The sequence below is a fragment of the Trachinotus anak genome, unplaced genomic scaffold (genome assembly GCF_046630095.1).
Source record: "Trachinotus anak isolate AG129_WGS33_773 ecotype Australia unplaced genomic scaffold, CSIRO_AGI_Tana_v1 ptg000009l, whole genome shotgun sequence".
NCBI lineage: Eukaryota > Metazoa > Chordata > Actinopteri > Carangiformes > Carangidae > Trachinotus > Trachinotus anak.
Genome location: NW_027273860.1, coordinates 18,442,409 through 18,467,267, shown reverse-complemented (window position 1 = coordinate 18,467,267; position 24,859 = coordinate 18,442,409). Strand labels below are relative to the sequence as shown.

General features: G+C 41.0%; 1 protein-coding gene across 3 annotated transcripts; it reads right to left on the bottom strand.

Moving 5' to 3' along the window:
• Positions 1-812: 812 nt before the first annotated feature.
• Positions 813-24,603, bottom strand: LOC139625556 (kinesin-1 heavy chain-like). 3 transcript variants are annotated; one of them, XM_071485649.1, is made up of 26 exons: positions 24,327-24,603; positions 20,403-20,490; positions 20,234-20,307; positions 20,030-20,134; positions 19,895-19,943; positions 19,734-19,789; positions 19,250-19,337; positions 17,916-18,040; positions 17,231-17,335; positions 16,823-16,968; positions 14,456-14,604; positions 13,145-13,341; positions 11,135-11,203; positions 10,596-10,802; positions 10,351-10,494; positions 8,631-8,816; positions 8,324-8,441; positions 7,327-7,382; positions 7,113-7,222; positions 6,935-7,036; positions 6,787-6,847; positions 5,167-5,238; positions 3,810-3,914; positions 3,470-3,683; positions 1,959-2,073; positions 813-1,820 (listed from the first exon to the last, which is right to left on the bottom strand). In XM_071485649.1, the coding sequence occupies exons 1-26, from the start codon at positions 24,450-24,452 to the stop codon at positions 1,814-1,816; spliced, it is 2,874 nt and encodes a 957-aa protein (XP_071341750.1). In that variant the 5' UTR covers positions 24,453-24,603; the 3' UTR covers positions 813-1,813. The 3 variants fall into 3 exon arrangements, with proteins under 3 accessions (XP_071341750.1, XP_071341749.1, XP_071341751.1); XM_071485648.1 differs by having other exon boundaries at positions 1,685-1,820; positions 8,631-8,819; XM_071485650.1 differs by having other exon boundaries at positions 1,687-1,820; positions 2,016-2,073; positions 8,631-8,819.
• Positions 24,604-24,859: the final 256 nt, after the last annotated feature.

Below are 24,859 nucleotides of genomic sequence, written 5' to 3'. Positions count from 1 at the left end.
ACCCCACGTCCGGCCCGGTCCCCCCGTCTCAGTTTCCGGTGCTTCCCACCCCGGGGTCCGCAGACACCCGCGGTTCTTTGACTGGATGTAGATCACCTGAAATAGTTGAAACGTCACTTTTGATTAAGTCCCCATTATTAGCCAATATAGGCGCCATTATTTGACAGGACTTTCAGTTTCATATTATTAAAGCCATACACCATAATTACGTTTGGTAGGATAAATATGTAAAGATGTGGCATCCGCCTCATCTCTCCTCCTCAGCCGAGCTCTGTGTGGTAATTACACCAGGGGTTCACCATCCAGCCGGGATCCTGAATGATTTAGTGCTGCGATGATTCAGGAACATATAGGAGCACTCAAATCAGCCCCGGGCAACAAGATTATGAGTTTACATTATTACAGAATAATGTATGAATGTTTGCACTGCAATGTAATCACATCACCTCTAATTGTGTATTAGCAGATATCTGCGTGAAAGCGCGTCCTGCTGGTGTGAGGAGGAAGTGACAGACATGAGCGTTGTTGATTTCAACGACTTCCACTCTTCATTACAGATCATGTGCATGTTTTGGGATATGAAAACAATCAAAATTAGACACCACGCAGAGCTCATTATGTATTCATGCTATTGTCGGGAAATCATAAGGAATTTATTCATTTTCATTAAAAAATAATACATTTGAATTGGTTTTTATATTTATTTTCAACCCATTTCCATGTGTTTACAATCTGTAAAAAAAAAAAAGATAAAGACTGCCAGAATCTATTCATAAGCTCTCATGAGAGGAAATAAATGCACCACAATAAGCTTTCACGTTTCAATTTATTATGTCTAGGATAAAAAATTGAGAACCGAGGCTGGAGAAAACAGGTGTTTGAAACATACATGAACACACATGCTGCTGCAACCTGCACAAACTGCACAGGCACTTAGACAATTGTTTTAATGACTTGTAATCAGTAATACTTTCAGCAGTGTGGCATAATAAGCGGGTCAATCAGAGTAACTCAGGAGTGATGATGCAGATAAAACAACGGTGTTACAGGTCAAAATGAATCATCCACTTCACCACTAGAAATTCAAGCATTTCCATCTCAGTCTGGACAGATTCAAAATAAAACATAATTCATATTTTACCAAACAAAGTAAACATGAGTGACCTCGACCTCTTGCCCGCAGCCTTCAGGAATAAATAACACTTGTATCTACCTACTGCCTGAGCCAAAGACCTGAGTGTTGTTCCAGTGTCAAATAATATTTGAGAAGCTGATGATTTAGTGGCTTTTTAAAATTGTTGCAGACACAGGAAAAACAGTGCAGACCAAAAACAAGGCAAAGAATGGAGAATAAACTGAAAGTTGGTGTGTTGCCTCTCTCAGCTCTTATTCACCTAATAAAAAAAAAATCACAGCATCATTTTTACCCACCAAGATGTGATAAATACACGACTCGGTGGTTGAGACAGACCAGTACAAACATCTGCATATCTGCACAGGCAGAGCAGTGTTTTAAATATCTGCAGCTCACATTGTGTTTTGTCCCAATCAGCCATATTACAAGCCACAATCTGTGCAAGAGAAATATAAAAATCAAAGAGCAGGTCTAGACTGCGCTCTTTACTCTGCAAAGTGTCTTCATGAGTAATGTATTTAGTTGTACAGCCAGAGGCTTGACGGCATAACCACAAAGTACAGGCAATATGTGTACACACTATATACACACGCTGATGTTGGAAGAGTAGTGCAGTGATTCCAGATGAAGTTCAGTGTTGTGGTCTTTGGCTTCATGTTCGGGGGTCTCTCGGCGTCCTCAGGAGCTGTGGGGGAGAGCAGAAGACAAAAGGTTGGATGTCGTACGAAGGAGTACAGCCAGTTACAGAGGAAAAGCATCAGCTGCTGTAAACGTCTCAGGATCCTAATCAGAACTGAGTAATCGTGATCTATTCTTCTCTAGCCTGTTGTTGCCTCCGCCTTTGATGCCAGCAGGCTGGTTATTCTGGATGAGGTTGGACCTGTTGACGCTGAAGTTTATGGGGGCGCCCGGCAGCTGGCCTGGTCTGATGGGCTTGGCTGGGTTGGACACAGAGAGGGAGTATGGGTCACACACAGAGCAAAGGTTGAGAAGTGGCTGTCTGGTCAAAGGCACAGGTCTTATTCAGAGTGTTCTTTTTTTTTCAGGCGTATCTAAAGATTTAGATCAACATTTTGGGAGACAGGCTTATTTGTCTTCTTTCTGAGAGCTAGATGAGAAGCTACAGGCAGGTTAGCCTAGCTCAGAGGGAGACTGTTAGCCTGGCTCTGCTTCTTCCTACTGAACCTGGACTGATGAGATCCCGAGGTGAAGGACAGCGTGGCTCTCTGCTGCCTCCAGGCTTGACACAGTTCACTAAAGCTTATACATCGTACACATTACTGTAAGGGCTGCACATTTAATTAAAATATTATTGAAATCGCAATATCGATCTGCACTTTTTTAACATGATTGTACAATTTTCACTTTATTTGCACTTTTTCTACTAGTACACCTTTTAACTTCTTAACCTGTCTTGTATTAGTTGGCTGCTGCTATGACACTCAAATTTCCCCTTGGGGATTAATAAAGTAATCTATCTATCTATCTATCTATCTATCTATCTATCTATCTATCTATATGGCCAAGTGCAATATCCAAATCGCAGGAGCTGCAAAAAAACTGGAGGAGGTGCAATTTTTTTTATAAAGGTAAAATGTGTCACATCATTGTTGTGCATTGTTAGCAGCATAAGCGCTACACGTAACAAATCATATTCCGAACGTGCTTTTTTTGGCACAAGACCCCCCCCCAAAAAATGACATAATTTTACATTGTTTTTCAGTGAAATGCTAAAACTCAAATGGTAACTCATATCACAATTGCAACATCTGCCAAAATAATCACAATGTGAATTTCTTTTTTTGCATATCGTGCAGCACTACATTATATCTTTGTGTTATCTGTACACAATAAAAATGAGAATTTGTGGTTTTAGTTATAGTTACGTGGTGGAACTATTTCTTGACAAACTACATTTATGTGCTTTTTACTGCTGGAAACTCAGTGGCCTGTCTGTTCTTCATAGTTCAGACATAGTTACATGAAGTAACTCACTGTAATTTCTGTTTGTGTACAGATTAAACAAATGGCGCAGAAGATGAGTTAGTCGACTGTAAATATGTTTCTGAAATTTGGACAGTGGTGTGCCAGCTGTTCTCCCAGCCTCCAGCCTTTATGCTAAGCTAAGCTAACAGCCTCCAGACTCCAATGTCATATCTAACACGTGCTCTCATCTCACTCTAGGCAAGAAGGCCAATAAGCATGTTTCCCAAAATGTCAAACTAGCTCATTTAGATGATCGCCTGTGAGCTCAGAATAAAATTTAACTTTGATTCTTAAAAAAAAACCCAAACTTGATCATAACCAAAGCTAAAACTGTGTGTGTCTACCGACCTATCACTGCTGAGGCTCTCCTGCCCATGTTGGCGGGCTTGACGGCGTCCTTGATGCGCTCCACCTCCTGCTGGTAGCGCTTCTTGTCGCGGGCTGCGTTCTCTTTGGCCTCCTTCAGAGCGGTCTCCAGGGCTTTGACCCGCTCAGCAGTGGCTCGCAGCCGCTTCTCCATTTTAGGAATCTCACAGCGAAGGTCGGCGTTGTCCCGCATCAGCTACAGAAAGAGACAGAGTGAGAGGATGAAGACACACGGCCCTGAGAGACAAAGCCTGGTGAAAGCTGTTCTCTGACGAATACAGAGAGGAAGCACCGTGGTAACTGTGTGTTTGCTCGTCTTTACCTGCTTGTGCACCTTGCTTAGCTGCTCCAGGTTTTTCTCCAGGAAAGAGATCTTCTGTTTCTGGGCCGCGCTGCCTTCAGAGTCCTCTGAGTCCATCTGAGCATTCTGACCCAAACACAACAAACAGCTTCATCTTCAGCATTTTTAAACCTCAAAAACAGAGGATACTTCCTTTTACATAGAAAATAATTTTATAATAAATATGAGTTTGGAGGTTCAGGTATTAAATATCACCCTCAAGTCAACAACTACTGGAAAATTGCATTTGTTAGTCACACATGTCCACTCTTGTTTTAAAGACAGCTTACTGGGTTTCTTACAGCTCAAAACTAGAGGTTTAAGACGGAAACGATGTTTGAACCATCTCCCTTCCTGTGCAAAGCCACTGACATCACCAGATAAAACTGACCACATAAATCAACAGATACTAAAGATATTGAATTATACTTAAACAATGATGACATGTATCTTTACTGTTGGACAGGTCATGTAAAATCCAGAATAAATGGGAACACATTTCTGACACACCTCTACCTTGGTTTTCAATATATATTGTCTTGTACAGTACAAGACAATATATGAAATGACTATAAATGTGAGCATTTCTGGTCCTGAACAGTCTGCTGAGGGCAGATTTTGTTATGAGGACCACCTCCACCTCCACTGGTACATGGAGGTGGTAAATATGGCTGTGGATATGGAGACTGGACTTTGTGACACATTGTGTGATTTAAATTGTATTTAAAAACAGCTTTGAACTCACCCTTCATGTTCATTTATCGATTTTGTGGAAACAACCAATTTGCTGCAACTGGTCTGTATCTAACATCCAGCTCTACAAAGACTGTCTGACTGAATCTAAAATATCCCACTTATGTCTAAATGAGATGATAAGTAGCAGATTTTGGATCTGCGACATTTTCCCTCTGCCTTCCAGGAAAGCCTGCTCTGCCTTTGTTTATCTCACCCCCCCCACCCCTCACCCCCCACCCGGCCTGAGAGCTGGATCTGAGCGCCAAGCCGAGGGCCCGGGTCCCTAATTTACAGCTGCTACCTTTGAAGAATCAGATGGCCTACTTACTGCAGACACTTTCTGTTGTGTTCCCTGGATTCATTAAAATTTCATCATGGTGCAAATTAAATGGAGTGCGGTCGGTGCATGAGCGAAATGTGGAGCTGTTCATTTCATTCCAGGTAAATGCCGTGGTTGGGGGGGAACCAGAGCTCGTGCAATATTACACCAGAGAGGAAATTAAATCACACACAGACCCAGATAACACGATGATGATTGCAGTGATAATGTGCCATGGTAACTTCTGCAGAAAAGGAGGACGCTCACACTGTGAGGACATTTTACCTTTTTGACTCTGGAGGACAAGTCCTGGACAAAAAGCCTCCTCAGGTTGTGGAGCGTCTGCAGCTCCCGGGCCTGTGTGAAGGTAAAGACGCCCAGCTCAGAGAAAACAAGCTCCAGGGTTTGAGATATCATCTTCTGAGATTTCTACCTCCACGCCGTTACAAGGGCGGTGACTAAAATTTCATTGGTAGTGCTCACAATCTCAGAACATAATTTAACCATCAGATAACGTGATATTAGATTCTCTATTGCTCATCATTTTATAGAAAGCAGTCGTTTAGTTACCCAACTGCAGCCTGTTGGTGCAGAATGAAATGTCACGTCTATAATTAATTCAAATCAAGACTTTAATCTGTCTCATTTCCTGGAATAATTCGTAGATAATTAGCAGCTACTCTACTGTGATTGTTGCAATTATTCTGCAGCGACTCATGGTGTTTGCACTGTATTGCTTAGTATAGTCATTATGGATTAGTTTCACAGTTGTCCTACCAACATGGTCGGTAAATATCTATATAAATGGACCACCTGTAAAATCTCTGTACAGTTTTTGGCAAGGCAAGGCAAAATCTTACTAGAAAAAGCCATTGTACACAGTTGTTGGTGATGAACTGACGTTGTTAATAAAAATCTATATCACGTGCTAACTGTGTACAGTATATACTGATCTTTGTAATATACTGGTTTTTGCAGTTAGTGTACAGGAACTCAACATACTTTACTTAATCAAGGGTAAAGGTTTGTGTAAGTCAACGGCACAATAAAAAAATCAGTGCTTTTCAGTGTAAATACTATTTCTGGTTAACGTCACCTCATCATGTGTCCACTATGAACTGTAAACTGTAAATAAAGATGGATGCAGCCTCAGAGGCTCAAAGTGGGCAGTTCCACAGGTGGAGCGTGTGTGGAGCAGAGACTTTGGTACTTGTCCCTTTGTGGTAAGCATATACTCACCCACCTGTCACTCAAATCACCACACCCTCAATTATACATAACTTTAAGCCTTGATAAAATTTAAATGGGTGAGTTGTATAAAAATCTACCCCCATAGAGACCAAAACCCTCTCTTGTACCAGGCTGTAAACTTGTAAACTTGTTTATTTCTGCTCTAAAGTTGGACATTTTCACACGAGAGTCGATGGGGATCGACTCACTTTTGGAGCCAGACTCATGCGTCCATTCAAGGAAGTGCGGTTTTAGACACTTCTGTGTCGGCTTCATGTTCCAGCCTCGGAGGTTGCCACTTGCTATGAACACATACTCACAACCTGCTTAGAACTGGTGTGTGGCCACTTTCAGAACACTGTTTAAATCCTGAATAACTATTGCACACTGGAGGAAACATCGCCAAACTAGCTAACCTGTGCTAATCACAGAAACTGAGACATGTGATAAAAAGAGCATCTTAAGAGAAAACTTTCTTTCCACTTTCTTTGCTGTTGCTCCAATCATTGAAGAATGGGATTATCAAGAGGAAATGAGAATTCTGGATGAGATGTTGCAGCTGATGAAATATGAAATACCATTCACCTCTTTAAATAATACTAATTTCTTTTTGTGATTTGATTAAATTTACCCTTTCATTGAACACAGATCTAAATGAACAAGCCAATAACTGACCACAGTCTCCTCTAGTCCCTTCAGGTCCTGCCTGGCCTGCTCCTGTCTGTCCTGCATCACCCTGCAGAATGTAAAGCGGATGTTACATCATGCACATAAAAAGGGAAACAGGCTGTAGATTGTGAAGTGAAACACGTCGAGGTGTTACGTGAGCTCTTGCAGCTGCCGGCTCTTCTCCTGGTCTGCAGCTTTGAGCTTCTCGTGCTCCACCCTCAGCCGCTCCTGCTCCAACACGACCTTCTGGTTCAGGCTGCACAGATGTCACAAACACCATCAGTACTTAGTCACACTTAGAGAGAGAAGTGTTTGGTGATGCGGCGTCTTACTCCTGCAGCTCCGTGATGAGTTTCTCCTTGCTGTCCAGCTCATCTCTCAGGCTGCCGATCTGCCTCTGATGGGTCTCCCTGTGAGACTGGATCTGCTTCTCCACAGCCTCCTGACGAGACACAAGCAGGCAGCTAGTTACAGATTGAAGTTGGTGCCTGAAACCACATTTTGTTTGGAGGCATGTCTGACACGGATGGGACGGTTTAGGTGTACCTTGACTTCATTGGCAGACTGGATCTCATTCTCCTTCTCCATGGCGTTAACTTTCTCTGGAAGGAGACAAACAATGATTAACACAATCCTGGATCATCATCTTCTTGATCGATTAACAGGCCTTTGTTGCAAAAAGTAATCAAATCCACTACTTAAGTACAAGTAAAAATTGCAAATAATACTTCATTTTGAATATACTCCATTCAAAAAGAAAGTAAAAGTACAGAATTGGAAACTGGAAAAATATTTATTGTAATCAAAATGTCACCTTTTAGAGTGTTATATATTACTGATACACTGCTTACATGACCTGTAACCAGCATTTTAATGTTAGAGGATTATGTTACTATTTGATCTTTTAAATGTGTAAATGTAAATGTAAAGGTAAATGTGTTGTTTTTGTGTCTTTGTCACCAAAAATCTGTGTATAACTGTGTTTTGATATGTTTTATTTAATCAAACGATCAATCTGTGGCCAAATTAGTTTTGAATATAACAAAAAAAAAAAAAAAAAGATGTAAGACCATAAACACCACAGGATCGAACCTACTGGAGCCTAAGCCGAAGTTTGAAAATATAATTTTTTTTATACCTGGCAGCTGATTTTCACCAAAAGTAACAGATTTCTAAACCTCTCACACTCCTCAACATACAGAAGATACCAGTGTGTAACAGTGAGTGCCCTCAGTGGCTGTGGCCCTGTCTAGATGCTGCTACATCAAATTACCATACTACAACTACTACAGCTGTACTAATACTACTATATAGTTTTGGAAATGAAATGTTGGACAATGCATCAATGCATGTAGCATATAGCTATTGTTAATTTATTTTATGCTTTATTTATTTTCATGTATTTATATTATTGTTTTATTATTATTATCTGAAAAGAAACTATAGCTTTGCAGTAAATGCAGGGGAGTTCAATATTTCCTTCTAAAATGCAGTGAATGGAAATACTTCTAGACACCATAGCAACACAGTGAGGTGTGCTCACCTTGGGCTTTGATCCTCACTATTTCCTCATTGAGAGAGTCCACGTTTTCCTCCAGCTGTCTCTTCTTCTGCTCCACATTCTGCAGACAGTCTGTCAGCGACTTGATTTTAGCTTCATACTGGACAAAAACAGGTGAAAGAGAAAGACGTGACAATGATCAGCATCATACAGATCAGCATCTCTACAAACCCATCATCTTGTTAAACCTCTATTTCATTGATGACTACATGATGTGGGATTTTATTGAATGGCCACATTTGTCACCATGGTGACGGTAGCCATGATGGCAGCAGTAAGCAGCAGTTACCTGGGAGATGCGCAGCTGGCAGGCAGTCAGCTCGCTCTCTGTCTGCTCCATCTTCTGGGTGCTCTCGGCCTTGGAGCTCTCCAGCTGTTTGCTGCGCTTCACCATCGCCTTCACCTCGGACTTCATCTTACTGATGTAGAGACGGGCCACAGTGAACTCTTCATCAATGAGACCAGTGCTCTCTTGCTGCTGAGGGGTCAGAACAAAATACTTGTTAGGCCCTAGATTTGGACTTCATCTGTGTATGTGTCACTGTAGGTAACAGAAAAATTTTCTTCCAAATGAAGAAAATCAGTGCCAACGATTAATCAATAATCACTGGAGGATTGGACAGCTGAACATACAGAAACCCAGAAATCAGAGTATTGGCAACAAATATTTTCATTAACAACTAGTCTGCAGATTTTTTTTGGTGACTGATTTTTAGTTTGTAAACTGTCAGAAAAATCCCCTCACAATTTCCCAGAGCTGTGGGTGTTTGCCTCACATTGACACCATTGTCCAACTATAGTCCAGAATTCAAAGATATTTATTTGACTCTGAAATATAACAGAGAAAAGCATCAACTCTTTTTGTGACTGGTTATCTCTCACGAGTGCAGGGTATAAAAATAGCAATGACAAATAGAAGAGTCAGTGAAGGAGCACCACTCTAATGGGCAGAGAGCAGCTCTAATACAGGAGGGGTTAAATTCCCTCTCAGAACCTCAGTGCTGTATGATAACTAACGTTTATAAAAGCTGTACTGTATGTTTTTACAAGAGATACTTGACATGTTGGCCTCTTCTAGTGACACGTTGAGTTTAAAATAGATTGGGCATGAGTCTAATGCTCTTAAAAGCCACACAACAATACAATACACTGGAAACTACGAGCTCTGCAACATTAAACTGTGTTCATAATATTCTCCAGCTGATGGGTTTACTATCAGATAAAAACAGATGCCACAATTATGTCTTCATAGTTCTCCAAAAAACTCCATAAAAGTTTATAGACAGCACTTTCAGTGATCCCACATTTGTCATTTATAAAGTAAAAATGCTCATCATTTGCTAGTTCCACTTTTTTTAATCTGAGAATTTGCTGCTTTTCTCACATCTTTGTAAACTGAATATCTTTGTGCTTTGGCCTGTTGGTTGGACAAAACCAGTAATCTGAGGATGTAACTTTGGGCTCTGGGGAATATTGTGATGGACATTTTTTATAATTTACTGTCATTTTATAGACTTAGATATGTCTATGAGATATGTCTAGGAGATATAGAATTGATAAATAAAGTATTAATCGTGGAGCTGAAATCAGTGAATTGTTTAGTCAATCAACAGAAAATAATTTTGGCCACTATTTTGAGAATTGATTAAGTCATTCTTTTAAGCAAAAATGCAAAATATTACCTGGTTTCAGCTTCTTAATAGTAAGGACATAATAGTGGCTTTTTGATTTGTTCTCTGTGTAATAATAACCTGATTATTTTTTGGACTGTTGGCCAGAAATAAAGCAATTTGAGGTTGACACTTTGGTCTCTGGAAAAATGTTCCACTATGTCATAAAGTAGATTAATATACTAAAAGAACTAAATGACAGGTTAGTTAAGAAGGATGTTACATTTTTACATGGACATCAGTGCAAACAAGGACAATAAACTGGAGGCAGCGGATGTTTGGTATCGGTTTAGTTTCCAGTATATTTCTGATTTTTGAACATTCAGTCATCACCCAGACCTTAATGTCGTTGCTTCCCACGGCGATGCCTATCTCAGCCAGGTCTTTGAGTAATGATGACATCATCTCAGTGACCCTCTTCTTCTGGTGGTTGGTCATCTCCTTCAGCTTCTGCAGCTCAGAGTCAATGGAGGCCAAGGAGCTCTGGTGGGGGGTGATAACATGAAAGCACACAGCTTACAAAGTGCCTATGTGTGTATTCAGTGTCATCGTTTCCACTGGATTGTACAGGATCTGAAAAGTACCGATTTCTCGTTCAGCTCCTCACTGAGGGCCTCAAACTCTCTTGTTTTGATCTCCACTTCCTGACTCTTCTGGTCGTAGTTGACGGCCAGCTCTTCCAGGGCCTGCAGCACCTCCTTCACCTCCTCCTTAGAGGCTTCGTTCTCCGCCAGCAGCCGGTTCAGCTCCGTCTGCAGGATGTCGTGGTCACGGCGGGAGGAACCTAAGAGCTACAGGTGACGACAGTGGGTGGAGAAGATAAAGCAGTGTTCAGATTAGTGTGTTCAAGTTTAAGATGAAAAGATAAAAAGGCAGATTCAAGATAACAGCATCTGGAAAATACATTTCTGTACAGCTAAAAAACCTCATGGGTACGATCTGGTTATACTCCTCTGATTGTTGAGGGTGAGTGACCTTTCCTGCAGAGCCACTAATGGTCTGCTATCAGCTGTCACACTGGGTTTATGCTAACAGGAACGGCTGGAGAGCTGAGGCACAGTGGGAGAGTGGTGAGGGGAGGGGATGGGAGAGGAGGGGAGGGGGGGGGGGGGGGTAGTGTCACCTCCTCCTGGTCCAACATCTGTTGGTTCAGCTTCTCCAGCAACTGAGACTGCTGGTTGATCTCATCGTCCTGGAGGAAGGGAAGGACGGGAGGAGGGAGAGGGGGAGAGAGAAATATAAATCACTCACTTATTTTGACAGAAATCTCTGCCATCTGCTGGTCAACAGAAGTACTGCAAGTGCTTCTGGGGCCACACACAAGAGTGAAAATATAGCTAATAATAACGGAGACATTTTATTATGAACAATATTATAAAGATAATATTATATTTTAACATTAATGTATTGTTTATACAGCAATCAATAATTCTTAATAATTATAATATCTCAGATTTTTGGGTTCATCTTTTTTTTTCTGTAGTACTCAGTGGGCAGAGAGGAATTCATTTTTTATGTCCCAATGTTCAGAAAACCAGCTCTGCTATTTTACTACTCTTCATTTTTACAAACAGGTTATAGCACAAACACAAACATGACGCTCAGCTCACACTGTTACTGATTTATATAAAAAAAAAGATTGTCTGTGGATGTTTGGCACAAACAAAAATTACAAACATATGGTCTCATTAAAAACAACCATAATGTAGAGCGAAGAAAACGTGAAAACTGTGTGCACATTTAGCTCATTACGATGATCGACTGAGACCGTTTATCACAATGTGTCCCTCTGCTAACTTCGTGGGTGATTGGAGGATTAATTGTGAAGGAGGGGGAACATTTTTGTGGTACATTTTATTTGTAGCATCTGAGAGTGGAGACGCTCCTTTGTTTGCACTGTAATGTTATAGAAGACTTTAGTTCTTCTCTGGCAAAAGTTCATGACTACAGTGGTGCATTTGGTGCAGAGATGGGGCAGAGTCATTGTTTTGCAAATCTCAAGTCTTGCCTATGAAGTCAAGCCCAACAGGTCCCAGGTTAAGACCAAGTCCTGAATATGTCTTTACGCCTTCTTTGTCAAATATAATGTGCAATAAAAACACTGAAGCAGTTAAAGCTATACATTTTTTGAAATTAAGATGCCTTTTAAAAGTTACAGTTAATATTTTCAATAAACTTTGTAACATTTAAAAGGAAACTGGTTATGTGTGTCCTTACAGATTATTACTGCAAGACAACTACAGTCATGTCATTTCATGTTGAAAATGTGTCTTTATTGACAAGTGTCTTTACATCCAGGTGTGATGATGTCAGCTGTCTGCTGGTCTGCACTGCAAAACACAACTTTACCCCCACTCCTCACTTTTTATAGCCTAATCTTTAATCTTAGGGCTTTGGAATAACATGAAGTCATTCCAGGTCAATGGTCCAGGTGAAGTCAAGGGTCAGCACTGTTTACCTAAAAGTGAAATTTTTTTTAAAGTGAGTTTTCAGACTGTTGTAGATACTGTCACCAGATTTATGACTCAAGTCTAAGTTGAAGTCTACATGTGCTGGATGTTTACATGTGCCACAAATACACATATTAGTTTGCACATCCTGTATAAAGCATTGTGTAGTTGTGTGCATTACTAAGTCATTATCAGTTCATTCAGAACAATTTCTTTTACAGCACACTTTTATTTACATGCACTGGTATCCATGTTAAAGCATGAAGTCATATTATATCACTGGAGACAGCAACACTAACATACTAATACATGACTACCATAATGTATGTAGTCATATGTGGCTATACATATGTATTGTGAATAAAGATTTTACTTTATAATATGAGATTTATCAAGTTTGTTTTGTTCAGTCACATTTAACACTTTGGTTATTCCAGTGTCAGAATATTGGGCCTGACATGCACCGATGTGTCGGGTTGTTCAGGAGGACTCGCTCTCACATCCTCTGCTGGACTCATTGTAATTATTTCCTGTCACCTGAGATCAATGGGATTGTTGTGATCTGACCAATCAAACCACACAACAGACATGAACGCCTCGGGGTGTCAATACACTGCTATGTTTGTTCTAATCTTAGATGTTGCAAGGTGTGTGTGGACGGATGTAACAGATTCGCTCCCCACCTTGTCATCCAGCTGTTTGTAGAGTTTGGCCATTTCTGCCTCACACTTCTCTTTCTCAGCGTCTGTGAGTTTGACCCCCGGCAGGGTGCCGAGGGCCGGCGTGGGCGCTGCCTTATCATTGAGTGCAGTTTCTATGGCCTGGACCTCTGCTTTGGCCTTCTCTTTATCAAACTGTTCCTCCACGGGCACACTCTCTCCTGCGAGGGGGGGGGTGCAGAAAGAAAAGAACATCAGGTCCCTCCCTCTCTGCTCGTCCTCTGATAGTTAATCTAACCCATTTGTTGAGCTGTCAACATGTTAATGAAAATCAGAAGCTCTCATGTCTAAAATTAGTGTGAGGCATGAGACATGATCATTTTTTGAAGAGACTTGAAGTGATTATGTTTATGTCAGTGCTGATACATAGACAAATAATTCTTCCATTCGGCACATCCTTCTCAAGACCACATAGAGACAAGAGTGTGATTCAGCTCTGATAACTGAAACTAAAACACAAGGACACTGTGGAGACGGACTGAGTATTTTTTCTTTGTTTGTTTTGTTTCTGTAAAGCAGTGGTTCCCCACTCTTTCATGCTCATGGCCCACTTGACCCCATCACGATACGGGGGCCAAATAACGCGATCTCAGAGCACTTTTTATTTTAATGATGATGATCGAACATTCAGGACTGAACTGAAAGCAGGGGAAGCTCACATTTTCAGTTTTTCTTTTTTGTCTGATGGGGGAGAGATCATTATCGATTCACCTTCTGTCTCCTGACTCTTTTTCCTTTAACTCTTCCTGTTGCTAACCAGCTATCCACTTTGTTACTCCAGTTTTTGCCATTGCTCTAATCTTTTAGCGTGCGATCAGACTGAGAGTAAAGTATACAATGTGGTCCAGCCAGCAACAACATATAAGTTCCTATCACTGGCTTATCACTGTGATAGGCCTTAATAATTTTGTTTTAACATATTTAAAAACATTATTTTTTTTATACTTAAATATTTTCACCAAAATCAGACTGATAGGCAGATGAGTAGTCGGCCCACAGGTTGGGAACCACTGCATTTTATTTACACTGACATATGGAAGATTCCTTCTCTGTATTTATCAAAAAATCTATTTTTTTGCTGCTTTGATCGGCTTGTTCTTGTCTATTCTTAAAAAGCCAGGCCAGCTGGGCACAAAAGCTGAGAAATATATGCACTGAATAAAGAAGCTACATTATCCTCATATATTCTTAAAACACATCCAGGTGTCAGGATGGAGATGTTTTGAGCTGTGGCTGAAACTTTCTCCACACGTGTATCGTGCGCGTGCTCCTCACCGCCCCTCCAGCGGTTCAGCTCGGTCTCCAGCCAGGTGACAGTGTTCCTCAGGGTCTTGTTCTTCTCCTTCTCTTTCTCCCACTTGCTCTTCCACTGCTCGGCGGTCAGCTCCACATTCAGTGTCACTGTGTTCTTTATGGTCTTTGCCCTGTTGAGACAGGGAGGTGAGAAAAAGACGACAATCTCCTCTGCATGTCAACAGACACCTCTAGGTTGGTTTCACTGCAGGGGCCAGTTGACAGGCTGTGGTTTCACAGTCTTTGTTTGCCCTCATTATGGCACCTTTATCGTAAGATGCCATAATCATGTCAATTCTTATTCATCAGACTGGTACTGGATGCTTAGGACAGTTTGGGAATTATTTGCTCTCTTGCCAAGAGTTCAATAAGTTCGAAACCAGTCATGTCTGTACACTAAATGTGAAGCTGCAGCAAGCAACTGTTTAGCATAGCAGGAAGAGACCATATTCTCAATTCTAATTTTAATTTTTATTATTGACATGTATCTCTCCCTCTTCTGCCAAATCACAACAGAAGTTATCTCAAGGCGCTTTTTAAAGAGCCAGTCTAGACTGTACTCTTTATAATACTGATTACAGAGACCCAACCATTCCCATCATGAGCAGGGACTTGGCGACAGTGACAAGGATAAACTTCCCTTTAAGAAGCAGAAACCTTGAGCAGAACCAGACTCAGGGGCATCATCTGCCTCGACTGTTTAATGACCCACTTTTTATTTGCATAGAAATAGGGACAAATATCGAGAGTATTTAGTCTCCCCCTAAAAAACAATCACAACAGTTATAGGACACAGTTTTAAGCCTGCTCTGAAATAAGAATGACCACTGTGGGAACCGAACACAGTGCAGCGCAAAGTTTCCTCCTTCGAGCATCATTATGTGCACTTCAACTCATGTCATACATATGGTTTGTTGCCCCTGTCAACAAACCAACCACCATTGTCAACACCATCTATAACAACATAACAAAGAATGAATGAATGTAAGCGTGTAATCCACCTAAATGGCAGAAACTCTCCTGCAGCAGCCAGTTTCAGTGATGAGGTGGTCGAGGCCTCTCTCTGATTCAGTGGTATTGAGGGGGTGGAAATGCCACCTACAGGTGAAGAGCAAGAGTTGCTACTCATGAGAGGAGAAACCCTCTGGATATTTACCTCACAGACCTTGTCACCTGATGGTGAACTCTTAATTAATGTAATGTTATAATTAAAACGGTTCTAGTGTTCAAGTGAATAGGGTTAGTGACAGGGGTCTGGCTCAGCTTTATTTATCTGGTTAGATTATTACTCACTCTGGGAGAATGTGGAAAAATAAAGCGATCAGAACAAATCTCTTAATGAGCATGACTGTAGAGTTACTGTGGAGTTTTTTTATATTTAAAAAGTGTAGTTTTTCAGATGAGCAAGTACCTGAGTTTGTAATATCAATTGTGAAGTATGAGAAGGAGTTTTCTCTAAATTCATTCATCATGTTTTTCTAAATCATGAGACTGGGGTGTAATGCCTGTTAATATTGTAAGAGTCATGAGGAGCAGGCACTTATTCACCAACTGTTTCCTTTTTCTTTTCTTTTTGTTTTTATTTTTGAACTTTGGATGATCTGGTACAATACTCATGTTGTTGGGATGTTGAATGGATAATAACACTGAGGGATTTGTGTACAGATATGGACCTTAAAGGAGCTATTTGTAAGTTTTGCTCTTGCTACATAGCCAATGTTAGCATTAACAGCTGTTCAATAGCTCCTTTAATAAGTGGATCATGTATCAGCCATGATGGAACAGATTTACATTAAATGCCACATTAAAGAGCCACATTTTGGGTGAAGACCTCTGCTATACAAGCTTGAGTATTTCTCCCACTGGACTAAATACAGTGTCACTTTGAGTAAACCCTTTGTCTCTCTCTGAATCTGGGGTTGTGAGTGAACACTGAAGCCATATCACCATATATGCAACCCATGCACAGTATGTGTGGGTGCAACATTGGCTGATATATGTATATATATGTATATGATTGGTTATCTTTTCTATATTTTTTAAAACATTTTTTTTATCTTTTCCGAATTTAAATTTTCGGAGTATTTTCTGATGGCCCTGATTAAGGCCACAGAGACGTGTTGGTCTGACAGTAAAGTTGTTCGTTATAGTACTGACAGCTTCAGACTTTTTCCTTCCTGCATGCACAAGCAGGTTGAGTTGTGCTAGAAATCCCTCTCTGCCTCTACATGGACTTAAAACCACAGTGACCCCTGGCCTGTGACATATAACGTGTGTGTGTGTGTGTGTGTGTGTGTGTGTGTGTGTGTGTGTGTGTGTGTGTGTGTGTGTGTGTGTGTGTGTGTGTACCTTTGTCCAAACTGCAGTGTAGTCCTGGTCTCTGCATCGTTGAAAGAGGAGGGGGAGCAGCAGATGACCATGGTGGTCCGACAGTTCCCTCCTAAGGAGTCCTGCAGGATCCTGGTCATCTTACTGTCTCTGTAGGGTATATATGACTGACAGAGGAGACACGTTAGAGTCCACAGGACCGTAGTGTTTCCACTGAGATCATTTATCAACAGCCTTGAATATTTCAGTGTTTGATTTTAGTTACCGTGTGGCATCATCTTCAAAGCTATATTCACTACTTATTAGCACTTTATCATTGTTTTAAATATTTATACAAGAATCTCAGTCCTTATTAATAAATGAGGACACCGACAGTCATGACCAACCCCTCTAAAAACCAAACACCCCCTGAGGTGATGCCTGTCTCACCGAGCCCTCTGCCAGAGCTGAGATGACGATTCCCAGTGAAGACAGGGACTTGTTGATCATCTTGGCTTCATCCAGCACAGTTCCCTCTGCTCCAGTCTTGCCCACCTTTGAAATACAAAAACACAGGGGAGTTAACCCTCATAACAAAGCTGCAGCCAGACTATCACACACAGTGTTATATTTTACATTATCACTCTTCTGTACAACTAAAGCAACTGACCCAAATCTGCTCATGACTCTCCAAACAGCTGAATAATATAGTAACAAAGATTTTTTTGTGTGTGGGGTGTGTCTGTGTGTGTGTGTGTGCGTGTGTGTGTGTGTGTAGTAACAAAGATGACTGGAGGTGTAACTGATCATTCGATAACAACAGGATAAAAAAGGAGATTAATTAAAGAAAGATATAAAAAGCATTTTAATGGCTTAACTGGAGCTTAGCTTTATCCTTGGCTTATTTATTAATGTCTTACAGTGATGGACAGATTACTGCACTGCCCCCTGCTGACAGGAAGCAGCAACAGCATGAGTGTGTCATCACAGTTTCATCGTATAAGTCACAGCAGTCAAACACACTCTGCCACTAGGAGCACTGAAGCAACTGTGAAGGTGGAGAAGAAAAAGAGAGAGAAAGAGGCACAGAGAGAGAAAGAGAGAGAGAGAGAGAGAGAGAGAGAGAGAGGTGTACTTTTTCACTCCCCGCCAGGTCGACGAGGTAGAGCTTTCCAGTGAGTTTCTGCTCAGTCTGAGTGTTTTCCTGCTTGATGTTGATGAGGAAGATGCTGTGACTTCTGGAACTGTGCTCGTTCATGTCTGAGACACACGTGCACACACACACACACACACACACACAGAAAGAACTATTAGCCATCGTGCTAATTATAAAAATGAATAATTAATAATAATAAATAATTTTATTTATTACTTTCAGTGACTGTAACATCTTCATCAGTCTACTAAAGAAAACTGTTTTATTCAGAGCCATGTCAATATATAATCCGATTCCTAAAATCAAGTAAATTCAGGGTATAATCTTATAAACCTGAACCTAAACCTAAAACATGGGGAAACCTGTCAGTGCAGGAAGAATGTTTCCAATAGAAATAAACTTCTTTCAGGAAGAACTAGGCTCAGTTTAGAGATTTTCAGCTGAGTGTCCAGCATTAGAAAGAAATATCAATTGACATTACAAAGTGTGTATCAGGGGTGGACTGAAACAATAATTCAGGCTGGGAATTTGACTTCACCATCACATAAACCATCAGACCACGAACAGGTGCCAGACGAGTTATACATTCGGCCACTATTTTCATCTGGGAGGAAAATGATCCAGATAAAACTGAAAAAAAATGTTTTATTATAAATTACATTTTTCTAATCATGTTATCAACTCCATGTCATAACAGGAGAAAGTGGAGGAGACATGTCTACTATATAGTCAAAGCAGATGTGGACCATAACTATTATGTCAAAAAGTTAATAAAACATTAGGTGAAGGGCAGTAGTTTTCCAGTTCTCTCTCTCTCTCTCTCTCTCTCATTACCGGTTGCACTTTTCCGACCACTCATTAACACTGGATGATTATTATTATTAGAGACTATTATCAAAGACAATCTCAATATATATACCATCTGCCAGCCCTCTGACGACAGGGCTGGCAGCAGCAGCGGTGGCGTGGACACACACTGCAGTTAAACAAGAAAGTGTCATATACAGGTGAGGTGATGCAGGATGTCTGTCAACTCATTCCTGCTTGTTATATTATCATTGGTCAAGTTGACTGTTCAGGTCAAAACGGCCCACAGAACACTGGGACACACCCCAGTTGCCCGTGACAGGCTGCCCACCACTGCTGTGTATCATGAACCACGGCTGATTTCACCCGTTTCCTCTCCTCTTTGGTTGTGTGTTGTGCACAGATACCTCTCTGGCTGATGGGGAGTCTGGCTGCAGTCAGGAGACTCAGTGAGACTGAACCCATGAGAGGCTGCAGCACTGAAGGCGCTCAGTGTATGAACTCACTTGTGACAGCCACGTGTCTGTTGTTTTTGCCTTCGTCTATGGCGTCCATGACCTCCTGAGGACTGCACACAAAACGCTCAGTACACCCCTGGGGACACATGCACATCACAAGGAAATGCTGTGTTCAAAAGGCCCGACAGCAGGACGGCTTCACAGAGAGACAATTATTAGCAGAGGAGACCATGACATACTGTCTCTCTCCATTCCTCCGTCTATTTATATAAAAACCTGCAGCTGAATACAATATGAAAGTTTTAAAAAATGTTCATTAAGCAATAACTAGTAACAGTCTATACTGAGAAGAACATACAGTGTACCCTCATTCATCCTGCACATCACAGTTGTGTCATTGCTCTGATCTTTCATACCAGTCGTAACTAATGCATTACAACCAGCTGGGACAAACTTGTGACTGTGGGATTATGAAAGAGAAACAGCCTAAAAATAAAGGAGCTTATCGCAAAATGAAATCTCCATGTCTCACCTTCACAAAGGGCACCCTGTTTTTATCCTCATGTACAGAAAGGTTGGTCTTGGTAACTGTGGAGAAAAAGGAAAAAGGAAAAAGGAAAGATCATGTATGGAGGAGTTGTGCTTCTATCAGGGTCTGAGTAACAACAAGCCACAAGAGAGAGGCTCACATACCATCCAACAAGTCCCTGATTTTGTCCAGATAAATTTCAAAGTATGAAACCTGTGAAGCAGAAGCCCCTGATGAGTCTTAATGTGCTCGCTGTCATTTAAAAGCACCTGAGCCCCAGAATAGGAAGGAAAACATACTTTGATATGAAACTCCAGGTTCTCATCCATGGAATAAATGTAGTTGAAGATGTCTTGAACAATTCGGGGAATGATTCCCATCATGTCTGGGTCATGGAGTTTCCCCTTTAGGAGACAATTATTAAAAAAGTATAAATAAATCAGCAGAGAATCTCAAGCACTGTAGATTTTTTTACAGGGGAAAATACAATAGAATTATATTACCTCCATTGTGTGTGTTTTGCCAGAGGATGTCTGCCCATAGGCAAATATTGTCCCGTTGTATCCGTCCAGAACATCTGTACACATCAAGGCAGAGAAACAACACATTTAGTATTGAGGTTCAGGCTTTAGTGTGTCTGTCTGTCACTGCGACTACATCTGTTCATCTTACCTTTGACAATCTTCTGAGCCACATCGTTGTAGAACTGCACCTGAGTTGTGTTGGACTGGAACACGCGGTCAAAGTAGTACGGCTTCCCCTGTGAAGAAGAGGAGGCACTGATGAGCAACAGCTTCACACACTTTCCTTATCACAACACAGCAAAAGGACCACACATAACTCAACTGCTCGTCACCAGGATATAGACTGTGTCCGTAATCACTCACTAGTCCCTACATAGTCCACTATGGAAAGGGTTTGCCATTTTGTAGTGCTGTCCAAACGAATAGTAAGAATTCGTATGCCCTAAATAGTGGACTTGTAGTGTCCTATAATGCATTATGAAAAGTAGTTTACAAGTGATGGTTACTAACCAACTAATATATACCATCATGCATTGTGCTTGTGAAAAAAGAAAGAAAAACGGTGCAGAGAAAAGCAGTGTCCGAAAGTGTTTTTTAATTGGCCGATGAGCTCAGATAAGTGAGGAGGGAGAAGTGAATGAGTGAGTGATGTCAGACACAACCATTCAGTTTTTGTTGAACCTCTGACCTTCAGAATAAAAGAGGAGGGGGTTAGATAATGTTATGGTAATAGAACAGTGTACAGCCACAAAATTAGTAACTAGTGTCATAAAAATAGGGAGAAGACTATATCTGCATATAGTGGATTCAGATATACGCTGCAAGTCCTCTTTGATTGTGAATGCCCAATTCATAAGTGGAGGGGGAAGCACTTGTGCTTTATCAGTGATGTGTAAAATGACTAATGTGCTGTGACTCACTTATTTTGATTCCCAAAACCATTTTAAAAGAAGAAAATCCACATCCTTCTTAGAAAAACTGAATTCATTAGCAATAAAACACAGCCTTGTTGCTGCTACAGTCCAGCTTGGTCTGGTATGAGCAACAGCTTATGGCAGCTAATGCTAGCTCACATTAATATCTATTATTTAAACAGACATTGCTGTGTATGACCTTCCTGACACTGGAAGACAGAGGCTGCAGTTTAGGATACATAGCACTGACTTACAGTAACTGAAGCATGTAGATTATTATATGTATTACTTAACAGCTATTATTAAATTATTAATAATTCCCTGATTTTATTCTTAATGTCAAATTAATGCAGATTAATGCATATTCCCAAAGTCCTCGATTAATTGTGCACAGTTGATTTAAATCTGTTATTTAAAACACCTTAAAGTCACTTTAAACTGTTTGATTTTAAATCCAAAGTCCTTGGGCACAGAGCGAACACAACAACAGATGTCTCCCTCTTTCTGACTGTAAGTGTGGCCAAGTCATTGCGTCTTTATGTACCTAACAAGCAAACAGCTTTCTGATGAAACCATCATAAAACACTTGAAGCAGTTCATTTCCTGGGAAGACAGTATGACTCACTACCAGCTGCAGGAGAAACACAGTTCTCATGTTGTGAAAATGACAGAAGATGTGCTTCCAAACTAAAAAGCGGATGCAAACTAAACCAGGACTGATGAAATCATCTGAGATGATAGCATGTATACCAAATGGACTGTCAGTGTACCCGTTACCATGGCACAAACAAGTTTGTTCACTTTTAAGTGTGTGAGTAGAGCACAAAGACAAAAAGATCCAACTGAAGTGAGCACTAACAGATGTGTTTTATCACAATGTGAAAATGATTATTTTTTTCAATCATATCAAGGCACAGACTGGCTATGACACGATTTCTGACACCTGGTGTAAAAAGTGTCTCTGTGTAGATCTGAGATCAATAGATTCGGACAATCTATCTGATTCCCTGTGTCTGGAGTTCAAGGACACAGTTATCACAGTCTAATATCATGTCATGTGTTTAGCAGGAGAATCTGATGCAGAAGGCATCATGAGACCAAACTGAGAGATGTTGAAAAGGGCAAAGGCTATAAGAAACTGTACTTAATGGGTGGTGAACTTGGTCTCCTGTATAGACAGAGTAAGAGAAAATCCAATTCAATTCAATTTTATTAGTATAGCACCAAATCATAATATACATTATCTCAAGGCACTTTACAGGGTAAGGTTGAGACCTTACTTTATTATGGAGAGAAACCCAACAGTTCCCACAAAGAGCAAATCCAGAAACAGGCATAATGCTGAGACAACCCATCATTATCAGTGAGGCTAAAGGGCCATCATACTGCCATCCCACTGGCTGCTACACACAACAGAACAACAGGTCTAACTCTTTCATAGTGGATGATGTCTGCAGTGTCACACAAGTGCTTCACTTGCAGCTACATGTACTTGAGCCAAAGAAATTTAAATGTGGGTCAATGACAAAAACAAGGTTGATCCTGTATTTACCAAAGTAAGAGACAAGTATACAAATACTGTACAGCAAAATAAACGCCCTCCAGCATCATAGAAGAGGTCAATTTCTCAGCATTTACCTCTAGGCAACAATCTCCTGATCTCTGCTGCCAGCTACACCAGCAAAAATGTTGATGCCATTAACTCAGTCCTTCTCTGTACAGCCTTGTCATTAGGCACTGAGCTGTAATTCCTAGATTAGCATGATGCCAAATTATTAACTGTGTGGAGGAAAAACACATAAATGAGGCCTCATCTGATGCTGTCTTGGATATGATCTGCAGTGACAGGACAGAGCTCTGCTACATTCACATTTCTCCACGTGAAGTAACTGGTTATCAGTAGCCTGTGACTTGGAGTCAGTAGCTTTGAACAAAGCAGCCATTCATTCTTTTCATTTTCAATAGTCATGAATATCAGGGGTTATAGTTTGCAGAGAGTGATATTTTTTCATTAACTAATCTGAAGCTACAGCCATAAAAATCACCAGGAAAAATGGCCATGTGTTCTATCAAATGAGCTCAGCTAACTGTCAATAACAAATTTATCAGTAAATGTTCACAGACAGTGTGTTTGGTTTTTGCCAAAATCCTGCAGTACAGTGTTCACTTGTACTGATAAACTATGTAGGCTGAATAAGACAGACTTTATCTTTGAAAAGTCTCATCAGTTTAGTGCAAATAAACCTTCAGCAGTATTAGAAGTGTAATAACTAGCCTGATCTATTATTTAACATTGTTCTCTGTATTAACATCTCTCAATCAGTCTGGGAGTGATAGCAGGGCCAAGGGTGTGCCTTTGAGTTTTATTATGCTCCTGCCATGTTGCAGCAGAATGGGCGAGCACTTGTTGGAAACTGATTAAGCTTAATTCTGCAAATTAAATGTGATGAGGTGGGCGTGAGGCAGACAGACTGAAGCTGAAACTATTAAAGTTCAGCTTCAGCTGATGAGACAGGTGTCAGGTGTGACAGTGTAAAGCTGATGTTGACAAGCTGAGACTGACGTGTGTTTAAATGGGCACCTCACTGCTGCTGACAGCCTGGAGAGGTTTGTGCGTAAAAGCGCAAAAGACATCCAGGCGGGCTGCGTTACGCACGGCTACCGACCCCGTGAAAAACTCATTATCAACATGAGCTACAGCTCAGTGAAGCCACACGAGTGCTAAAATACACAGTAATACGACTAAACATTATAGAAATCCAGAATAACACAGGAGATGAACTGTTTGAGTCATCACACACATTTCTCTCTTAAGTGATTCCCAGTGGTCGACATGATGTGTAAAAATGAACTACATTTATTTTGGGTATAGCTGAGTAACAAGGACTCAGTAAATTGTCAAGATTTTGCATCAAGTTTGGTTCGGTGTGGGGGTAAAGCACTGACATTGAAATTAGCTTCTTGTTAGAAATGTATTTGTTGCTACAAAAGAGGCAGGTTGAAGCCAGGGCAGCACCGCACTATATATCCAGATATATAATTACTACAGCTGAGAGTACTTAGACATTTATTGATTATTTTCTGCAATAGTGCGTTGTGAGTGAGCTGAGTTCAGTTCATCCTCTGATCCCAGCTCCTGAAAGGTGCCACACACTCACCGCGATTTGCACACAGTCGTCCCCCTTAAACTTCGGGATGTACTGGTCACCCCGGGCCACCTCCGCGCTGTTCAGCGGCCTGAAACGGCACACCACCTTGATCGTAGTCTGCGCCGGGTCCGCCATGTCCGCCGCTGTGAATGGATGGAGCGCTCCGTCCTCCCTTCACTGCCACAGACAGAAAACCAGCAGGGAGCCACAGGGAGGCCGCGCCCCTAACAGAGCTGGTGCACAGCCGCTGGATGGAGTGGTCCTCAAAAATATTCACAGCGATGAAACTAACAGGTAACCATCTCCACTAAAACGCTAACAATGGTGCACCTGGAGCTGGTAGAAGGTCACACCTGCTGAGTAAAGGTTAAGGCCCAATCCAATCGGTCGTCTTCAAAATAAAACTATAAAATACATGTTCAAAATTGCCTTTGAATTTGCATTGATTTCTCCATGAGTTTGTTAAAACACTATCCAAAAAAACAAATGCACGGCCACGTTCAGCCACAAGAAAAGAAACAAGTCAGAACTTTAAAAAAAAA